This window comes from Procambarus clarkii, chromosome 50 (assembly GCF_040958095.1).
Source record: "Procambarus clarkii isolate CNS0578487 chromosome 50, FALCON_Pclarkii_2.0, whole genome shotgun sequence".
Lineage (NCBI taxonomy): Eukaryota > Metazoa > Arthropoda > Malacostraca > Decapoda > Cambaridae > Procambarus > Procambarus clarkii.
In genome coordinates, this window is record NC_091199.1 from 4,629,801 (window position 1) to 4,650,452 (window position 20,652).

The following is a 20,652-nucleotide window of genomic DNA, read 5'->3' on the forward strand; positions in this document are numbered from 1 at the left end:
ACACTGTATGGATGCCTGGTGGCTGAACACTGTATGGATGCCTGGTGGTTGAACACAGTATGGATGCCTGGTGGTTGAACACTGTATGGATGCCTGGTGGTTGAACACTGTATGGATGCCTGGTGGCTGAACACTGTATGGATGCCTGGTGGTTGAACACAGTATGGATGCCTGGTGACTGAACACAGTATGGATGCCTGGTGACTGAACACTGTATGGATGCCTGGTGGATGAACACAGTATGGATGCCTGGTGACTGAACACAGTATGGATGCCTGGTGGATGAACACTGTATGGATGCCTGGTGGATGAACACTGTATGGATGCCTGGTGACTGAACACAGTATGGATGCCTGGTGGCTGAACACAGTATGGATGCCTGGTGGCTGAACACAGTATGGATGCCTGGTGGCTGAACACAGTATGGATGCCTGGTGATTGAACACAGTATGGATGCCTGGTGGCTGAACACAGTATGGATGCCTGGTGGCTGAACACTGTATGGATGCTTGGTGGTTGAACACAGTATGGATGCCTGGTGGCTGAACACAGTATGGATGCCTGGTGGTTGAACACAGTATGGATGCCTGGTGGCTGAACACAGTATGGATGCCTGGTGGCTGAACACAGTATGGATGCCTGGTGGTTGAACACAGTATGGATGCCTGGTGGTTGAACACAGTATGGATGCCTGGTGGCTGAACACAGTATGGATGCCTGGTGGCTGAACACAGTATGGATGCCTGGTGGCTGAACACAGTATGGATGCCTGGTGGTTGAACACAGTATGGATGCCTGGTGGCTGAACACTGTATGGATGCCTGGTGGCTGAACACAGTATGGATGCCTGGTGGTTGAACACAGTAACTCCAGACTCCATAAGGAAAATCTCCCGGCAGAAGGCTGTTGGATTTCTTTAAGAATAAACGCAATTTTGACTCCATTCTGGGGCCTGAATACCACAATATTGGTGTAGGAGGAGAGGCAGCTGGCGCGCCACCTCCGCCACCTGGCTCTCTTCAACACCCTTACCCTAAACACCCTAAACTATTGGCTTAGGTTAGGGTAGGTTAGGTTAGGTTAGGTTAGGTTAGGTTAGGTTAGGTTAGGTTAGGTTAGGTTAGGGTAGTGTGTAGGAATGTTACATACTAATTATGTAGTTACCAGAATGTTAGATCTTTTGTATATATAAATATATTCAAATATAAAATATGATGTTTATGTGTGTATTGTAGGGTATATTGTGGAGTATGTATTGTGTATTGTGTCCTGTGTTGTGTGTATTATGTATTGTACTCACCTAGTTGTGCTTGCGGGGGTTGCGCTATGGCTCTTTGGTCCCGCCTCTCAACTGTCAATCAACTGGTGTACAGGTTCCTGAGCCTACTGGGCTCTGTCATATCTGCATTGTAAACTGTGTATGGAGTCAGCCTCCACCACATCACTGCCTAATGCATTCAATCTGTTAACTACTCTGACACTGAAAAAAATCTTTCTAACGTCCCTGTGGCTCATTTGGGTACTCAGTTTCCACCTGTGTCCCCTTGTTCGCGTACCATCTTTCTTAAACAGTTTATCTTTATCTACCCTGTCAATTCCTCTGAGACTTTTGTAGATAATGATCATGTCTCCTCTAAATCTTTTGTCTTCCAGTGTCTTTGGGGTTAGTGCCAGTAAACTTTCCTCGTAGCTCATACCTCTCAGCTCAAGGACTAGCCTGGTTGAACCTCTGAACCTTTTCTAACTTCGATTTGTGTTTGACGAGATATGGAATCCAGGCTGGAGCTGCATATTACAGTATTGGTCTGACATATGAGGTATACAAGATTCTGAATGACCCCTTGCACAAGTTTCAGAAGGTAGTTATTATGTTTGCCAGCCTTGCATATATGTTCCTTTTGATGTGGGCTTCAGGGGACAGATCTGGCGTGATATCAACCCCCAGATCTTTCTCTCTCTCTGACTCCTGAAGGATTTCATCTCCCAGCTGGTACCTAGTGTTTGGCCTCCTGCTAAATACACCTATCTTTATCACTTTGCACTTGTTTGAGTTAAACTCTAGTAGCCATTATTTGGACCATTCTCTCAATCTGTCTACGTCATCTTGTAGGCTCTTGCTGTCCTCCTCTGTCTTTATCCTTCGCATCATCAGCAAATATTGAGAGGAATGAGTCTATACCCTCTGGAAGATCATTCACACACATCAGAAACAAGATAGTTCCGGGTACAGAGCCCTGTGGGACTCCACTGGTAACATCACGTCATTGTGAGGTCTCATCCCTCACAGTAACTCTCTGCTTCCTGTTGTTTAGGTACTCCCTTATCCACTGGAGCACCTTAACAGTTACTCCAGCCTGTTTCTCCAGCTTACGCAACAGTCTTGTTTCGACAGAACTTGAAACAATGGGTATAAATTGAATAAGTTTAGAGTTAGGAAAGACCTGGGTAAATACTGGTTCGGTAACAGGGTTGTTGATTTGTGGAACCAATTACCGCATAACATAATAGAAGTAGGGTCCCTTGATTGTTTCAAGCGTAGGTTCGACATATATATGAATGAGTTTGGGTGGTTATAAAAAGGAGCTGCCTCGTATGGTTCAATAGGCCTTCTGCAGATACCTTCATTCTTATGTTCTCTTATGTGAGACTTTGTCAAAAGCTTTCTGACAGTCCAAGAAAATTCAGACTGTCCATCCTTCTCTTTCTTGCTTAATTGCTGTTGCTTGGTCATAGAATTCTATTGTGAGACACGACTTGCCTTCCCTGAACCCTTGTTGGTGGTGTGATGTGTTACCAGGCTTTATCTCACGATCGTCTCCATCACTTTGCATGGTAGTCAAGTTAAGGACACTTCTTCTTGATAGTAGGGCATCCAACAGCAAGAGACGCAAGGGAGAGGGAACAGGTAGCAACTCTGAGCCCTCACAGCACCATCATCCACGGCAGGGGACGCCAGAGCACCATACTCCCCCACATCTCCCAAGGCACACCACGAAGGGGAGACACACTCCAGGCCCGCTGCGTACGCTTCGAAACAGGCCGCACCACACCACGCCCACCAGGCTCCTTCGCAGGCACGGCCACCATCTTCACATCCACACAGGCCACACCACACCACACCACGCCCACCAGGCCCCTCCGCAGGCATGACCACCATCTTCACATCCACACAGGCCACACCACACCACACCACGCCCACCAGGCTCCTCCGCAGGCATGACCACCATCTTCACATCCACACAGGCCACACCACACCACACCACGCCCCTCCGCAGGCATGACCACCATCTTCACATCCACACAGGCCACACCACACCACACCACGCCCACCAGGCCCCTCCGCAGGCATGACCACCATCTTCACATCCACACAGGCCACACCACGCCCACCAGGCCCCTCCGCAGGCATGACCACCATCTTCACATCCACACAGGCCACACCACACCACACCACGCCCACCAAGCCCCTCCGCAGGCATGACCACCATCTTCACATCCACACAGGCCACACCACACCACATCACGCCCACCAGGCCCCTCCGCAGGCATGACCACCATCTTCACATCCACACAGGCCACACCAGCACCATCCGAAGAGTCCACATAGGCCACATCGCCCGCACTGTCCACATCATCCAGGGAAACAACCTCATAACACCGACACGCACGCTTCTGTATAGGGGTGGAAGTAGCAGAACTACAGTCGCCAAAACACACACAGGCACGGCAGGCACCTCCTCCTGCCGAAGCACCCCCTCCAAAACAGCAGAACCCGCGTCCCCGGGAGCAGGTACCACATCCACAGGTGGGGACAGGACATGGACCTCCACTGGGACCTCCCGTACTACATGCAGCGCAGGCGATGGCCCGACACCCACACAAACCGGCTCAACAACACCAGGGGCCACAGCAGTTACCAGACATGGTGCACAGGCCATAGAACCCGCCTCAACAGGCGAAGCAGCAGACAATCAATCAGGCGCCTCAGGCACAGTACCCACTCCGTCGTCAGAACCGTCCGAACGCAACAGGGGGCGGAAAATTCTTCGCGCGAAAAACATGCACCCTACCAGTCACTCCCACGTCTCATGCTGCAGCCAGATGACCCTCGTGACCACACCTATAACAGGTGTGCGGTTGCCCCTGATACAGGCAGCGGAGCGTGTAACCCAACACGGACATCGACGACGGTACACTACACTTCAGCGACATCGTCAGGGTGCGGGAGCTGTCAAGCATACCAGCACAATGCCCGGTAAGGACCTTGTTCCAACAAATACTTAACACAGTCCCAAATCGTTCAAAACAGGATGTTAAAAAATCGTCCTGAAATTCGAAGGGGGCACCATGCACTGCTACAGACGTCAAGGTAACACTAAGATTCACCACCTTAACAGAACCAGCAGTATCAGGGTGAGGGTTAAACACACCCCCCCTCACACCGCTCAAGAAACGCCTGAAAGGCAGCCTGGAGGTGGAACTTGACCACAGCACGGTTGCCCTGAAGCAGCTGGACGCCCACTAGGTCCGACAGCTGCACATGTAGCACGTCCACCAGGGCGACACCAACCAATGGATGATCCACCGACACCGTAAATGCCAGACATGCCGACAATGTTCTCTTCACTGGGGGGGGGGGGGGGGGAGAAGTCCCCATGGCTAAGCCAAACGTCACCCTATCAGTGGCAAACCACCACCAGCAGGGCAAACCAGCAATCACCCAAACTAGCCAGGAGTGGAGAGACCTCAGCAACGTCCGACCTGGCCGGTGGTCACCACGTAACTCCCCCAGTTTGAAATTTACTCTGGCACTATGATGTCGGAAGCAGTGAAGGAGATAGTGTTCGATTGTCTCAAGGCACCTAACAGTGGATGCAGAGTTCGTTAATGTCTGTTCTGTACTTAGAGCTGTGTGCTGCCAGTTTGGTGTGTCCCAGGCTTAATCTGGTCATCACTATATCAATTTCTCTGCTTTTATATCTGACATGTTTCCAAGTTTCCCATTTCTTTTTAATTAATGGACCCATAGTACAAAGGTGAGCATGACGTTTTCCATTTCGTCGCAAAATCTTGGGTGATGGTATTTTTGAAGGCTCCTTTACGTGCAACATGAGGAATTGGATGATGGGTAATGTGAGGTGTGTTGTGCATTGCCGTGGCTAGTTGCTCTACAAGTTCATTATGGAGAATACCTCGATGTGCTGGGACCCATTGGATATAGGTGTCATAACCATTCAATCGATATTCATGAAGAAGTTGAAGACATGGGTAAACAAACTCCTTGCACGTTGTTGAAGAGTACGTAATTGCTTGAATCGCACTCTTGGAGTCACTACAGATTGTATATATTGCAACTGGTAATGTTGTGATTATTTGGAGAGCTTGATATAAGGCATATAATTCAGCTGTGAAAATAGATAGTTGGTTTGGTAACCGCCATCCCTGCTTGAGATGGTATTCCGGTATCCATACAGCGCTAGTGACCGAGGGTACGTTGTTCATGATGATGCGAGATCCATCTGTATAAATCGCTGTGGTGTTTGGGTTGCAATTTTTCATTGTTGAGACAAAGATTGAGGCTATGGCTGAGTTTGGTGCAGACTTTGGAATGTTGTCTTCGAGTTGTATTGCTGTATTAGGAGTTGTATAAAGCCAAGGTGGAATAGGGGGAACAGTAAGTTGGGTTTCCGAGTTTTGGAGTAGAGAGAGGTCTATATTGAGGTTATTTGTAACCCGTGTGAGGTAAGATTGCGAATGATTGGTTGGAAGCGGGGGTTATGTGGGTTAACTGTTGGGTTAATTTTTTATCTGTATGGGTGTGTCTGGTGAGCAGTGGTACAGATTGACAGATAGTTGGCACACATTATGTCTCGTCTGGTGGCTAAGCTTGTGAGGCCCGTTTCCCCGTAAAGTCCGAGGATAGGAGTGGAACGGTTTTGTTTGACAACAAGGCCCTGTAGGTTAGTAGGCGAAGTCGACGCAAATGCCTGGTAACAATAGTCTAGTTGGCTGCGAATGTTGGTTGTATAGAAACGGAGCAGGATTTTATGGTGTGCTCCCCAGGTGGTGCCAGTGAGGGCATTAAGTAAGGCGAGTCGGGGTTGTGTCGTCTGTTTAAGGTGTTGAATGTGAGCTTTCCAGGTAAGTAAGGAAGAGTCTAAGTGCATGCCAAGATATTTATGTTCTCGTACGTGTTGGATGGGAGTGTTGTGTATTGTGAGGGTGGGTAGGTGAACAAGTCTTTTTCTTTAGTAAAATTCTGATAACAGGTTTTTGTAGTACTAACTTGAAGGCCCCATTGTTGTGTCCAATCTATGAGGTGGTCAAGTGCTGTTTGCATTGTTGAGACTGTATTAGGTAAGGCGTTGTCTGAATAATACAATGTTAAGTCGTCAGCACATGCCGAGAGGTGAACAGGATGGGTGTTAGGCAAATCTGCTAAGAATGCAGCAAAAAGGGTTAGGCTTAGTATGGAGCCTTGCGGGACACCCGTTTGTATTGGAATGCTATCTGAAAACTCGCCTTGTATATAGACTATAGAAGTCAAGTTCGTAAGATAGGACTGTAACCATAGGAGTAATCTTCCCTGTACACCTAAACGTGCAAGCTTTGCGAGGAGGCAAGTATGAGGAATGTTATCAAAAGCTCCTTTAAGGTCTATTTAGAGGACAATTCAAAATTTACTGCTTCTGAGAGAGGTGCGTATTTCATGTTCAAGAGCAGAGTATTTGATCAAGTGTGGAGCATTGCAGTCGAAATCCAGCTTGGAGTGACGGTATAATATTATACTCAAGGTACTATTGGAGGCGAGTATGTACTAGCCTTTCCATGACTTTACTGAGGCATGATAGTAGGGAGACAGGTCTGTATGACGCAGGTTGTGATGGTTCTTTTCCTGGTTTAAGGAAAGGAAGATTAATACTGGTCTGCCATTGTGAGGGAATATTTCCGTGAGTCCAGTATAGGTTGTAATAGTTTAGAAGAGTGCTGTGTGCAGTCGATGGAAGATATTTGATGAGTTCATATGGAATTCCATCCTCTCCAGGTGCCTTGCCAATAGGTAGGCGTGTTAAGGCTAATTGTAGCTCCCTTAAGGTGTACATGCTGTCGACGCCGAACATGGGCAGCAGTATGGCACGGTCAATTTCTTGTCTGAGGAAGAGTTCTTGGGCATGAAGGAAAGGTGCTGAGTGGGTAACTTTAAGACATTCAGCAAGAACATTTGCAAGCTTCTGAGGTGTTTGACAGAGTGAGACATTACATTGTCACCACACTTTGAGCAGGTGAGAGTATCTGATGCACAGTCTTGTGTGTAGTGGGAACACACTATGCATTTTCCACATTTAATGTCTTTGGTGCAGCCTTTCGAGGTATGGTTAAAACCTTTACATTTATAACACCGAGTGGGACGTGGTACATACACCTCTAGTTTATGGAGGAAGCCGTTTAACCAAATCTATCAGGGAGAATGTAGTCTAGAAAGGTAAGCAGGGTGGTGCCTGTATTACTCAGTTCTCCGTTTGTTCTTCGCATAAATTTTTTGACCCCGAAGATTGGAATGCCATCTGTCTGAAGTTGTACCATGATGTCATCTGCACTGATGTCTACAACATGTCGGATTACATATTTTGCTAATCGGTCTCCAATTGGTTTGTAGCACTTGACTTTGTGGCTGAAAGCTCTAGATCCTCGCTGTGTTTGTGGTCCACTGCGATTAAATTCCTTTGTTTATTAGGTCTGATATCGTGCACGTTGATCCCGAATATCTTGGGAATGACATTATAAGATACTTTGTGCCCGGCTGTTTCTGAAAACACTCCCATCTTCGCCATCAAAGGCAATGACGAAAGTTTGCAAATCAGAATTACTGGTCCTACCATGGTTGAGCGGTGGATGTTGATACTGCGGCCGCGTGGTGCCGGCCGGCATGGTCTCTGGTGTCCTCTGAATGATGGCGGCGCTTCGCCTCTACTCTGTTTGCCTTGCTGCGATGTTTACTGTCACAGTTCATTCACATCTCAGTTCTGATGTACAGGAAATCTCCATCAGGATCATCTTCTAAGACCGGGTGACGTTCATGATCTAAATGTGTGGTATGCAACAGATTTTTCACAACATCCTCCTAGGTATCGTGAATGTTTGTAGGAGAGACGCAGCGTGCAGCTCCAGCAGTCGCCATGACGCCTACACCCTAAGGACACCGGCCTGTAGTTTAGGGCCTCTTGTCTATCACCCTTTATTGTATATAGGGACTACGTTAGCTGTCTTCCAACCCTCAGGTAGGTCTCCTATTTCCAGGGACTTATTATACACCATGGAGAGTGGCATGGAAAGTGCTTCTTCCCCCCTTTTTTATCATCCATGGTGAGATTCCATCAGGTCCAACAGCCTTAGTCACGTCTAGGTCGAGCAGATACCTCCTAACCTCATCTCTGGTAATTTCAATATCTTCAAAGGCTGCAAAGTGTATCGTGTTTATCTCGTTTATTGTGTAGTCTAGTGCAGTGTCTATTTATTGTACCCACCTAGTTGTGCTCGAGGAGAGGCGGGGCCGGTGCTGGTCACCCTGGGGGACTCCTGGGGCTTCCCAATCATCTGCTCATCTGTGTGTTTATTGGTCGCGAGGCACAATAGTTTCAACTGATAAGCGATATTAAGTTCGCTATTAGGCAGCGTGATTAATCCTTCACGGGTGCGCAGGTGTGCGTCCGCTCCCACGATCGTCGTCGCCCCGGAAAGGGAAGGGACGACGCTATATATTCATAATGGCCGTTACGAATATATATAGCACTTGGAAGGGGTTAGGATAAGGATTTGGGATGGGACGGGGGGAAAGGAATGGTGCCCAACCACTTGTAGACGGTCGAGGATGGAACGCTGACCTGCATGAAGCCAGGCCGTGGCGCTTCCGTCCACCCCATCTGGTCTCCCCCCCCCCCAAAACAACAACAGATGCCGGTGGGTAACAGTGCGTGTCTCTCCCTCAGGAGCGGGACTGTAGGATCTTCATCGCCAGCTTCTCGGCAGACCTGGCCAGGAAGGTCTTCTGTCAGGTGAGTCAGCCCCATCGCCCGTCTTCATCAGTCCTCCCTAACCTCTATCTTCTGATCTACGTTTTCCTTCTCTTCTTCTCCTCTTTCCATTCTCGTCCCCTGTTCTCTCCCTCAAGCGCTCTCTCTCCCTTGTTCACCACGACTTGTTTAAAGCTGCTCTCCGTCCTATTCCTCGTACTCCTCTGTCTACACTCCTCTCTCCTGGTGTCTAAACTTGATTATGGCTGTCCCGCCTCCTCCTCCTCCTCCTCGGCCGCCTCTCCCTCACCTCTGGCGTCTTGACGCTCTGCACCACACTGGGTTACGACGCCTCAGCTGTGGTGCCTGGCCGTCGACCCCCTCCCTGAGCCTCTATATTGACACCGGCGTCCTGTCTCTACAGGATCACCGGCGCCCCTCCTGTGGACCCTGTTCCCTTTCACCACCTTCCCTTTTAGTAAGGTTGTTTCGCTTGCAAGATTGCAAGATTCTCTCTCAGATCATGTTAGCAATATCTCTCCTCGTGTCGTTCCATCTTTGCCTCCATGGAGGGGTTCCCCTTGGAAAGTTCTGCAAGACCTTGATGACCCACACGGTAAAGTCTTTTACTCCTCCTACAGTTCTGAAACGCCTTTTCCTTGCTCACTTTTCTTCACACTTCCGCTTCGTCTCCGTCTTCACCGACGGGTCTAAGTCTGCTGACGGTGTGGGCTACTCTGTTGTGTTTCCTGACCACACCTATATGTGTTGCCTGCCCCCAGAGACTAGCGTCTTCACGGCAGATCTTAATGCAAACTTTTATGCACTTCGTCAACTGCTTTTGTGAAGTCAACATTCCTCTGTCATTGTGGTCGACTCCTACAGTGCCCTCATGGCTCTGGAGTTATTTAATCCCATGCATCCTGTAGTTGTGGAAATTCGACATTGGCTGTTTGTTATCTCAAACGGATAAAGAGACAGCAGAGTTTCGGTGGGTTCTGAGCCGTATTGGTGTTACCTTACACGAACGTGCGGACACTGCCACTAAGGAGGCTCGCCACACTTATCTACTCTCTAAAAAGACGTTTCTTATTCACACTTCTTCCCAGGAATTCATTCCTCATTCCAAAAGCAGCTGGCAGGGTCGTTGTTCAGAGGTTATTGTAACAAACTGTGCACACTTGAAGGTAACTTGTCCCCTTGGCTCTCCACCTAACACCGCAAAAGACAATGGGAAACGGCTCTTGCTAGGTTACATATTGGCCATACACACATTATTCAGTGACATGTAATGTAACGCCGCCCTACTCCTCACTATACAAACTGCATTGTCTCTCTCACTGTCGTCCACTTCCTTGTGGATTGTCCCAGTTCTCAGGACGACCATATGCCTTGCTTTCCTGAAGTGCCTCAGCGCAATGTTTGGTGAATCATATACCTTTGAAACGCTCTCCATGCGGACTTCTGTTGTCGTACTGACATCCTTGGTGATATTGACACCCTTGGTGACATTAACATCTTTGAATATCAAGTGACACTGATAGTGTTAAGTAATCTCCCTGGCTTGGGGCCTTCTTTGATAATTACTTACTTATGATCAATTATGATCATTATATCTCACTAATGATCACTTTTGTCATCACATAAGGGTGAGTGGTGATGTGCCCAAGGCCTCCTTACATGTACACCTTTCCTTAGAAAACAATATTTTTTTCATTTCCATTTTGAAAGGCCAATAGTCTGCTACTGAAAGAGTGGCGTGAAATGCAAGATCATCAGACCTTCGTGCATCTATTACCCCTTCTCCCTTATCTCCTACCATTCTTACTTCACCCCTCTTCATCCTTACCCCCCCCCCTCCCTTACGTCACTCTCTCCGTGACGGGACGGTGTTGGTGTGTGTGGACGGTGTTGACTAATTCATTTTCCCTTCTCTGTCTCCCCATAACCTCTCCCATCCCCCTATCACTTCCCCCCATCACTTCCCCCATCACTTCCCCCCCTCCCCCCTAAAGTCCCCAGAAGGGGGCGCGGCTCCCCCCCTCACAATGAGCACGACCTCCGGACAAATTTCCACTCCCGGGCCGTAGAGGCGACATCACCGTCAACTGCAGTGTGAAAATCGCCTCAATATGAACATAATTGGTCGTGTTCGGCCAGTATCGAATTGCAGGTTGAAAAGTGTGACTTAGAGCTGTGTTGGGGTCCTGAAGTGGGGCTCTGTAGAGCAGGAGGGCCCCTTGGGTTAGGCTCTCCATAGAGCAGGAAGGGCCCCTTGGGTTAGGCTCTCCATAGAGCAGGAAGGGCCCCTTGGATCAGGGTCTCCATAGAGCAGGAAGGGCCCCTTGGGTCAGGGTCTCCATAGAGCAGGAAGGGCCCCTTGGATCAGGGTCTCCATAGAGCAGGAAGGGCCCCTTGGGTCAGGGTCTCCATAGAGCAGGAAGGGCCCTTGGGTCAGGGTCTCCATAGAGCAGGAAGGGCCCCTTGGGTCAGGGTCTCCATAGAGCAGGAAGGGCCCTTGGGTCAGGGTCTCCATAGAGCAGGAAGGGCCCCTTGGGTCAGGGTCTCCATAGAGCAGGAAGGGCCCCTTGGGTCAGGCTCTCCATAGAGCAGGAAGGGCCCCTTGGATCAGGGTCTCCATAGAGCAAGAAGGGCCCCTTGGATCAGGGTCTCCATAGAGCAGGAAGGGACCCTTGGATCAGGCTCTCCATAGAGCAGGAGGGCCCCTTGGATCAGGGTCTCCATAGAGCAGGAGGGCCCCTTGGATCAAGGTCTCCATTGAGCAGGAGGGCCCCTTGGATCAAGGTCTCCATAGAGCAGGAAGGGCCCCTTGGGCCAGGGTCTCCATAGAGCAGGAGGGCCCCTTGGATCAGGCTCTCCATAGAGCAGGAAGGGCCCTTATAGACATAGAGCTGCTTAGAGCTCTATGGCTTAGATATCAGGGGGGTCCAAAACAAAAGCAGAGCCCCCTTAGGGGTCAAAGGTCAGCCCGTCCTCCTAAGGTTTACGAACGTCAAGAAACTAACGTACTAAAGTGCCCTCATCCTAACCTACCAAAGGAGCCACAACAGAAAACGGGACAGTACGTCACTTTCGCCAGCCGCTTCCATTTTCTAATACGAAAATGTTTGGCTTTATGTAACGCATACGTGCAAAAAGCGACGTTCTATGTAGGAGGACAGGTTGTAGGAGGACAGGTTGTAGGAGGACAGGTTGTAGGAGGACAGGTTGTAGGAGGACAGGTTGTAGGAGGACAGGTTGTAGGAGAACAAGTTGTAGGAGAACAGGTTGCAGGAGGACAGGTTGTAGAAGAACTGGTTGTAGGAGGACAGGTTGTAGGAGGACAGGTTGTAGGAGGACAGGTTGTTGGAGGACAGGTTGTAGGAGGACAAGTTGTAGGAGAACAGGTTGCAGGAGGACAGGTTGTAGAAGAACTGGTTGTAGGAGGACAGGTTGTAGGAGGACAGGTTGTAGGAGGACAGGTTGTAGGAGGACAGGTTGTAGGAGGACAGGTTGTAGTAGGACAGGTTGTAGGAGGACAAGTTGCAGGAGGACAGGTTGTAGAAGAACTGGTTGTAGGACAGGTTGTAGGAGGATAGGTTGCATAAGTATCGCATAAAAAGGAATACTTATCCCCCACAACCACTATTGGCTTCCTAGCTACGAGCCCTCTGGTTGTGATCATAATAATACAAGAATTAGGGGCCAAAAAAAATATAAAAATATTGACAAAAAATCGAATATTTGTAACATATTATTTATAGAAAGCTCTTGCCCCTGGCAACACCTGATACTTCCACGTTGTTGTAGATCGACTTAACATAAAAACCCTGTGTTGTTGTGATAAAAAACACCGTAGTTATAGATATATAACCCTTCACAACGGTCACAAAGCGGACATGTAACCCAGGTCATGCCTAATTTGTTCTAAATATGGTTTAATAATTAAATCTATGAATCAAAAGATAATTATGTGGTGGTCAATGGCATGTGTAGAGAGCCCGGAGCCAGAACAAAACAGTGAGCGATCGTCAGTGGTGAAGAAGACTCGGAGTAGGTAGGTCGTGCGCTGCAGCTCTGGCAAGGTTACAGCCTGTCCTTCATGTTATCTACGCCTCTGAGGTATATATTTATCTTGACACTGTTGTACAGGAAGGCTCTACACTTCAGAGAATGCTGTACTGGCTACACGTGCTACTCCCATGACATATAATGGGGATATAAGTCGTGTTTGCTCTGCTGACGCATCACAGCGAGGCCATCTTTTCCTTCGCTTATCTGGAGTCGCATTTTTACCTTATAAAACCTCTACTGGAGGCTTCAGATTTGATCAGATTCTCTTGAGTCCTACATATTACACGTACAGTTCCTAGCTCTACAAATAAAACTTTACCGTTTTGTAATACGTGCGTTGGTATTAGTGGTAAATATCGATGACATTAATTTTCGGTGGGGGACATGTAAATATTTTGTTAGGCAAACTAAACATGTATTGCTTGAGTTTATAAATAGCAAATGAAGATAAAGGGTTATTATGATACTTCAGTCACTAAATATATAATTTGTTAGAACGTCAATTTTACTGCATTTTTTATAAAAAAGATAGTATTTGCATAGTATATATTTTTTGTATCTCTTTCCTCTTGTGCTATGAATCAGTAATTGGGACCAGTTAGAGGTGTTATTGAGTCCATATAACCATTAAATTTTCATTCCATTCCAACGACTCTGAATTCCCTCTTACTTGCCCCCTTCCGAAATCCAGTGAATCCAATGAATCTGAAATGCCACAAATGTGGAATCCCCAATAATGTGTGACCTGAGACATGTAAGTTACAGGCCCGAGGGCGTTGGACTACAAATAAAAACTATGGTCAAGTGGATGCAAGTAGCCATCAGTGCTGGGGCCCTCAGGGTTGGGGATCCCATTGATTTGGGGCCTGACTGAGCTGGATTGCTAGGGACCCAGAGGACTGGGGCCCGCCATAACGTGACGAAGTGGACTGGAGCCTCCACTCACACACTCACGGAGAAACTCCGGTACTTAACCTTCTCTGAAACTGGTCACACTCCCTTTCTGCCAGGTAAATCTTCTTCCGCTTCCCTCCCCTCATTTCATATTGAATTTCCCGCCCGTTCGTTAATGTAAAAACTGTTCCGACTCCACCGGAGCAGACAGGTAGGCCGGCAGGTTGGTAGGCCGGCAGGCCAGCCAGCAAGACAGAGGAGGCCATTCATCATTCAATAACTTAATGTCAAGGAAGACTCTTAACTGCTGCGTCTGTCTCTCCTTATGTGTTACAGGCGTTCCACCTGGGGATGTTCGGAGAGGACTACGCCTGGGTGCTGTCTGGGGCTCCGCAGGACAGCTGGTGGAGAGACACAGCTGGCACCAACTGTTCCCGGGCCCAGCTGGTGAAGGCCGTGCAGGGCGTCGTCCTCGTCACTGCTCATGGCTCCATCATCGGCACTAACGCCTCAGAGTCCGGACTGGTAAGTCTATTATTCATCTCTTGGTCTCCTCGCATTAGTGTGTGTGTGTGTGTGTGTGTGTATCTTAACCAGTGCTTGGGGGCGGGGGATTCCGGTTGGCATGAGGATTGTGGGAGAAGGGCGGAGTGTGGGGTATGGTTGAGCCCAAGGGGGGAGGAGTGGGGGGAGATGAGTATGTGGGGTGCAGGTGGGGAAGGTATAGGGGGGAGTAACACAGTGGTGGGGCGACCAGCACCTACGTGAGCACACCCACATGTGCTCTTACTTGTGCTTACGTGTGTGGGAACCAACCTGTCAGATTTATATGTATTTAATTTATAAGAATTTATATAGAATTTATATTTACATTAATTTATATACTTCGATAGCAATTTGTATGATGATAAGTGGACTGTATTTCTGCAATAATCTCACAAATCGATCCTCTACACATTCGGGGGGGCGGGGTTTATATTAAATTTATATATATGCAGCCAATCAAACTACAGTATTAACTACACATTAGTACATTGAAGAGGTTCCTTATCTTATTGTACAGCAGGCCTTAGTCCACCAGGTATAACCAGGATGTAGACACCAAATTATCCTCTTTGAGGTAGCTTCCATCACCCAGTAACTGGTACACAAAGCATGCTTCCTCGTCTTGACCTGTCAAAAGGGCGCTAGCTGTAAAGCCAGAATCCTAATATATGACAACTATATCAGAGAAAACACTGTACAAGGAACCATAAAGACTTAGGCTTAATTACCTTGAGTCGATCATTTGTGATCTAACCAGGTCACCCAATATCTACTGACATTAATGACCATAAATGAAAGATAAACGGGTTTCGGAAAGACACTTCCCTTGAGATTGATGACAGCGTGTTGATGGCAGATCACTACTCTGATCTTCCATAACACTTCGTCCAAGAGAATTTATAGGAGCCGAATTTGCTCCACGACTCTGTGGTCTAACAATAACAATGGCTGACCACTCCCTCCTCCCTTACGCTACTGGTCTACATTGTCCAGATGACAGTAAGTGATAGAAGGGTCACATTTACTCTATTTTAATTCTGATAATTAAGTTAATTTATATGAGATGTTTTTATGATGGTAAAGTCCAAAGACTAATGTATTTAAGAATAATTCCCACCATAACAGGTGGTGAATTTATAATAGTATGTGGTAATGATATCCCGTTTTCTATAGACGGGATAGAAATTGACGGAAATGACGAGGGATAGAATGACGGAAATTCCACTACAAGTTACATTTTCTATGGGTTAACTTGTTTATACAACACAGCAATATTATCTGTCTGTATGATATTATTAAATGGTGTCGGATTTTCCGACAATGTGTGCTCGTGGGTGTGCTCACTCACGTGAGGTCTTTGCCTCGTCTTCCCATTAAGATAACTGTTCTGTTGTGGAATTAAGTATAGAATATTAAGTATATATTGCTATTCAGGAATATTAGGTATATATTGTTGAATGTAAAACCGTAAAAGGTCACATGCCGCCTGTGTCCCCGCTGAAGCGTCGCTGTCTCCTTCAACAGACCAACAGACAGTTCCTGCTGGAGTTCTCCCGGACGGGTCAGCCGCTGACGGAGTACGTCACCCAGACCTACGACGCCGTCTGGGCCATAGCCCTCGCCCTCAGCCAGGTACGTCACCCAGACCTACGACGCCGTCTGGGCAATAGCCCTCGCCCTCAGCAGGTACGTCACCCAGACCTACGACGCCGTCTGGGCCATTGCCCTCGCCCTCAGCCAGGTACGACTTCACGCCCCCATTTCCTGGGCCGCCTCCGCGTCAGGCAGGTTCCTGCTCGCTGATCGGTATTGTTGTATAATCATTTGTAGATTAAATGTAGTGTTAGAGTTTCCGTATTGTGGGGCTTGGGAGTGTTGGGGTGGCTTGGTCTTCGGGTCTCGCTGGCTTCTGATGCCATTGTGTCGTTGTGCGTCGCGGCGCGTCTCTAGGGTGTATTCTGTGTGGTAATTATGTCCATAGTGTAGTCATTTCTTAAGCTTTCATTCAGTGGTAATAATTCAAGATGTGGCGCCTGGTTACAGAGATTTTGCTGTGCTTCTTGATACAATTTTTTTTCCAGTGGTTGCACACTTATCTTGGTATGTAGCAGCTGTTATAGAGCATCTATTATCTGCTAGAGGGCATTTTTCCTCTCAAATAATACACCGGATTTATAATTTCCTCTCATCCCCACTGGACAAAATGTGATATTATTTGATACGTCTCTCGTCTCCTTTCTAGTGAATACATTTTGAGAGCTTTGAGACGATCCCAATAATTTAGGTGCTTTATCGCGTCTATGCGTGCCGTATATGTTCTCTGTATTCCCTCTATTTCAGCAGTCTCTCTTGCTCTGAAGGGGGAAGTGAGTGCTGAGCAGTACTCAAGGCGGGACAACCCTGGATTTGAAGGTTTTCGTAATCCATCCTATCATTTCCCTGCATGATGCTATATTTCTTTGGTTAAGTTCCCTAAACGTTAGGTCGTCAGACATCATTATTCCCAGATCTTTTACATACTTCTTTCCTACTATGGGCAGATTTGATTGTGTTTTGTACCCTGTATTATGTTCAAGGTTCTCATTTTTGCCGTACCTGAGTACCTGGAATTTATCACTGTTAAACATCATGTTATTTTCTGCTGCCCAGTCGAAAACTTTATTAATATCTGCTTGCTTAGTTATTAAATTTCAACAGAAGTAATTTTCGTTATGATTTTTGTGTCATATGCAAAAGATGATACGAAACTATGATTTGCACTTTTATCTATATCTGATATGGAAATAAGGAACAGCAGTGGTGCAAGGACTGTACCTTGTGGTACAGAGCTTTTAACCGCGCTTGGACTCGATTTTATTTCACTAACTGTCACTCTTTGCGTTCTGTCTACAGAAAATTTATTGACTATGATGGAAACGGTGAGATCAATGCTTCCAGCATGAATCTTCTCGATACTCATAATGTTTTTCTTCACCTGAAAAGGAGGTGGAAAAATGAACTCTCCAAAGCTCATTTACACATTTCCAAGACGGATAAAGCCAATGTTGTTGTCATATATAACAAAATGACTAAGTCAATAATATGGAAGTTGCTACATAAGAGAGGCATACTTATTTAACCATTAATAAAGATGTAGTAGTTAAGGTTATTACTCAATTTAACAAAGCCCTTAAAATTTGTATTAAAGATATGGACATTATTAACAAATTTAAAAGTCAGGCTCCAGCGTTACGATACATGTATGGACTCATCAAGCCCCATCAACCAATAATCTCTCAAGATCAATCATCAACCCAATCATCAACCCAAAGGGAGCCGGTCGGCCGAGCGGACAGCACACTGTACTTGTGATCCTGTGGTCCTGGGTTCGATCCCAGGCGCCGGCAAGAAACAATGGGCAGAGTTTCTTTCACCCTATGCCCCTGTTACCTAGCAGTAAAATAGGTACCTGGGTGTTAGCCAGCTGTCACGGGCTGCTTCCTGTGGGTGGAGGCCTGGTCGAGGACCGGGCCGCGGGGACACTAAAAAGCCCCGAAATCACCTCAAGATAACATCTCAAGAAGATAACCCATCGTGGCGGCGGTTGGAGACAAATTGTCTAAATAGCTGGTACGATTTTGGTCTCCTCTAATACCGACAGTTTCAACCCCAGTATAACGAACAACATCGACTTTGTGAACAAATTAACTGACATAACAAATTAGATTCAACTTTAGCCACATCGTCTATCGGCACTAAGAGTGCTAATAGATGACATGCTATCATACATGCTATCTTGAGATGATTTCGGGGCTTAGTGTCCCCGTGGCCCGGTCCTCGACCAGGCCTCCACCCCCAGGAAGCACCCCTAACTCCCAGGTACCTATTTACCGCTAGGTAAAAGGGACATCAGGGTGAAACAAACATTTTGCCCATTTGTCTCCGCCTCCACCGGGGATCGAACCCGGAACCTCAGGACTACGAATCCGAAGCGCTGTCCACCCAGCTGTCAGGCGCCCTGACAGGCATACTTATTTATGCCATCAAAGAAAATTGTGTTCATTAGGAAATTTGACTCTCAAACCTTGAGAGCTAAGTGGGCCTGACGGCTGAGTGGAGAGCGCTCGGCATTCGTAATCCTGAGGTTCCGGGTTCGATTTACGGTGGAGGCGGAAACAAATGGGCAGAGTTTCATTCACTCTGATGGCCCTGATCACCTAGCAGTAAATAGGAACCTGGGAGTTAGACAGCTGCTATGGTCTGCTTCCTGGGGGTGTATAACAAAAAGGAGGCCTGGTCGAGGACCGGGCCGCGGGGGCGCTAAGCCCCGAAATCATCTCAAGATAACCCCTTGGAATGGCACAGTCCCCCTCCAGTCTGCTCCACCGACAGCCCCAGGACCGACCAGTGTCTGCTCCACCGACAGCACCAGGACCGACCAGTGTCTGCTCCACCGACAGCCCCAGGACCGACCAGTGTCTGCTCCACCGACAGCCCCAGGACCGACCAGTGTCTGCTCCACCGACAGCCCCAGGACCGACCAGTGTCTGCTCCACCGACAGCCCCAGGACCGACCAGTGTCTGCTCCACCGACAGCCCCAGGACCGACCAGTGTCTGCTCCACCGACAGCCCCAGGACCGACCAGTGTCTGCTCCACCGACAGCCCCAGGACCGACCAGTGTCTGCTCCACCGACAGCCCCAGGACCGACGAGTGTCTGCTCCACCGACAGCCCCAGGACCGACCAGTGTCTGCTCCACCGACAGCCCCAGGACCGACCAGTGTCTGCTCCACCGACAGCCCCATGACCGACCAGTGTCTGCTCCACCGACAGCCCCAGGACCGACCAGTGTCTGCTCCACCGACAGCCCCAGGACCGACCAGTGTCTGCTCCACCGACAGCCCCAGGACCGACCAGTGTCTGCTCCACCGACAGCCCCAGGACCGACCAGTGTCTGCTCCACCGACAGCCCCAGGACCGACCAGTGTCTGCTCCACTGACAGACCCATGACCGATCAGTGTCTGATCCACCGACAGCCCGAGAACCGACCAGTGTCTGCTCTACTGACAGCCCGAGAACCGACCAGTGTCTGCTCCACTGACAGCCCCATGACCGATCAGTGTCTGATCCACCGACAGCCCCAGGACCGACCAGTGTCTGCTCCACCGACAGCCCGAGAACCGACCAGTGTCTGCTCTACTGACAGCCCCAGGACCGACCAGCGTCTGCTCCACCGACAGCCCCAGGACCGACCAGTGTCTGCTCCACCGACAGCCCCATGACCGACCAGTGTCTGCTCCACCGACAGCCCCAACCGATCAGTGTCTGCTCCACCGACAGCCCCAGGACCGACCAGTGTCTGCTCCACCGACAGCCCCAGGACCGACCAGTGTCTGCTCCACCGACAGCCCCAGGACCGACCAGTGTCTGCTCCACCGACAGCCCCAGGACCGACCAGTGTCTGCTCCACCGACAGCTTCAGGACCGACCAGTGTCTGCTCCACCGACAGCTTCAGGCCCGACCAGTGCCTGCTCCACCGACAGCCCCAGGACCGACCAGTGTCTGCTCCACCGACAGCCCCAGGACCGACCAGTGTCTGCTCCACCGACAGCCCCAGGACCGACCAGTGTCTCCTCCACCGACAGCCCCAGGACCGACCAGTGTCTGCTCCACCGACAGCCCCAGGACCGACCAGTGTCTGCTCCACCGACAGCCCCAGGATCGACCAGTGTCTGCTCAACCGACAGCCCGAGAACCGACCAGTGTCTGCTCTACTGACAGCCCCAGGCCCGATCAGTGTCTGCTCCACCGACAGCCCCAGGACCGATCAGTGTCTGCTCCACCGACAGCCCCAGGACCGATCAGTGTCTGCTCCACCGACAGCCCCAGGACCGATCAGTGTCTGCTCCACCGACAGCCCCAGGACCGATCAGTGTCTGCTCCACCGACAGCCCCAGGACCGATCAGTGTCTGCTCCACCGACAGCTTCAGGACCGATCAGAGTCTGCTCCACCGACAGCCCCATGACCGATCAGTGTCTGGTCTACCGACAACCCCAGGACCGATCAGTGTGTGCTCCACCGACAGCCCCAGGACCGACCAGTGTCTGCTCCACCGACAGCTTCAGGACCGACCAGTGTCTGCT

At 49.0% G+C, this 20,652-nt stretch overlaps 1 protein-coding gene across 1 annotated transcript in view; it reads left to right on the forward strand.

Moving 5' to 3' along the window:
- Window positions 1–20,652, forward strand: part of LOC123772757 (uncharacterized) — a gene marked incomplete in the record, with an annotated part of 455,577 nt that overhangs the window by 213,396 nt on the left and 221,529 nt on the right. Inside the window, 3 exon segments of the mRNA XM_069303388.1 lie at window positions 8,988–9,053; window positions 14,316–14,504; window positions 16,050–16,157. Of these exon segments, the coding sequence (XP_069159489.1) occupies window positions 8,988–9,053; window positions 14,316–14,504; window positions 16,050–16,157 (363 nt within the window).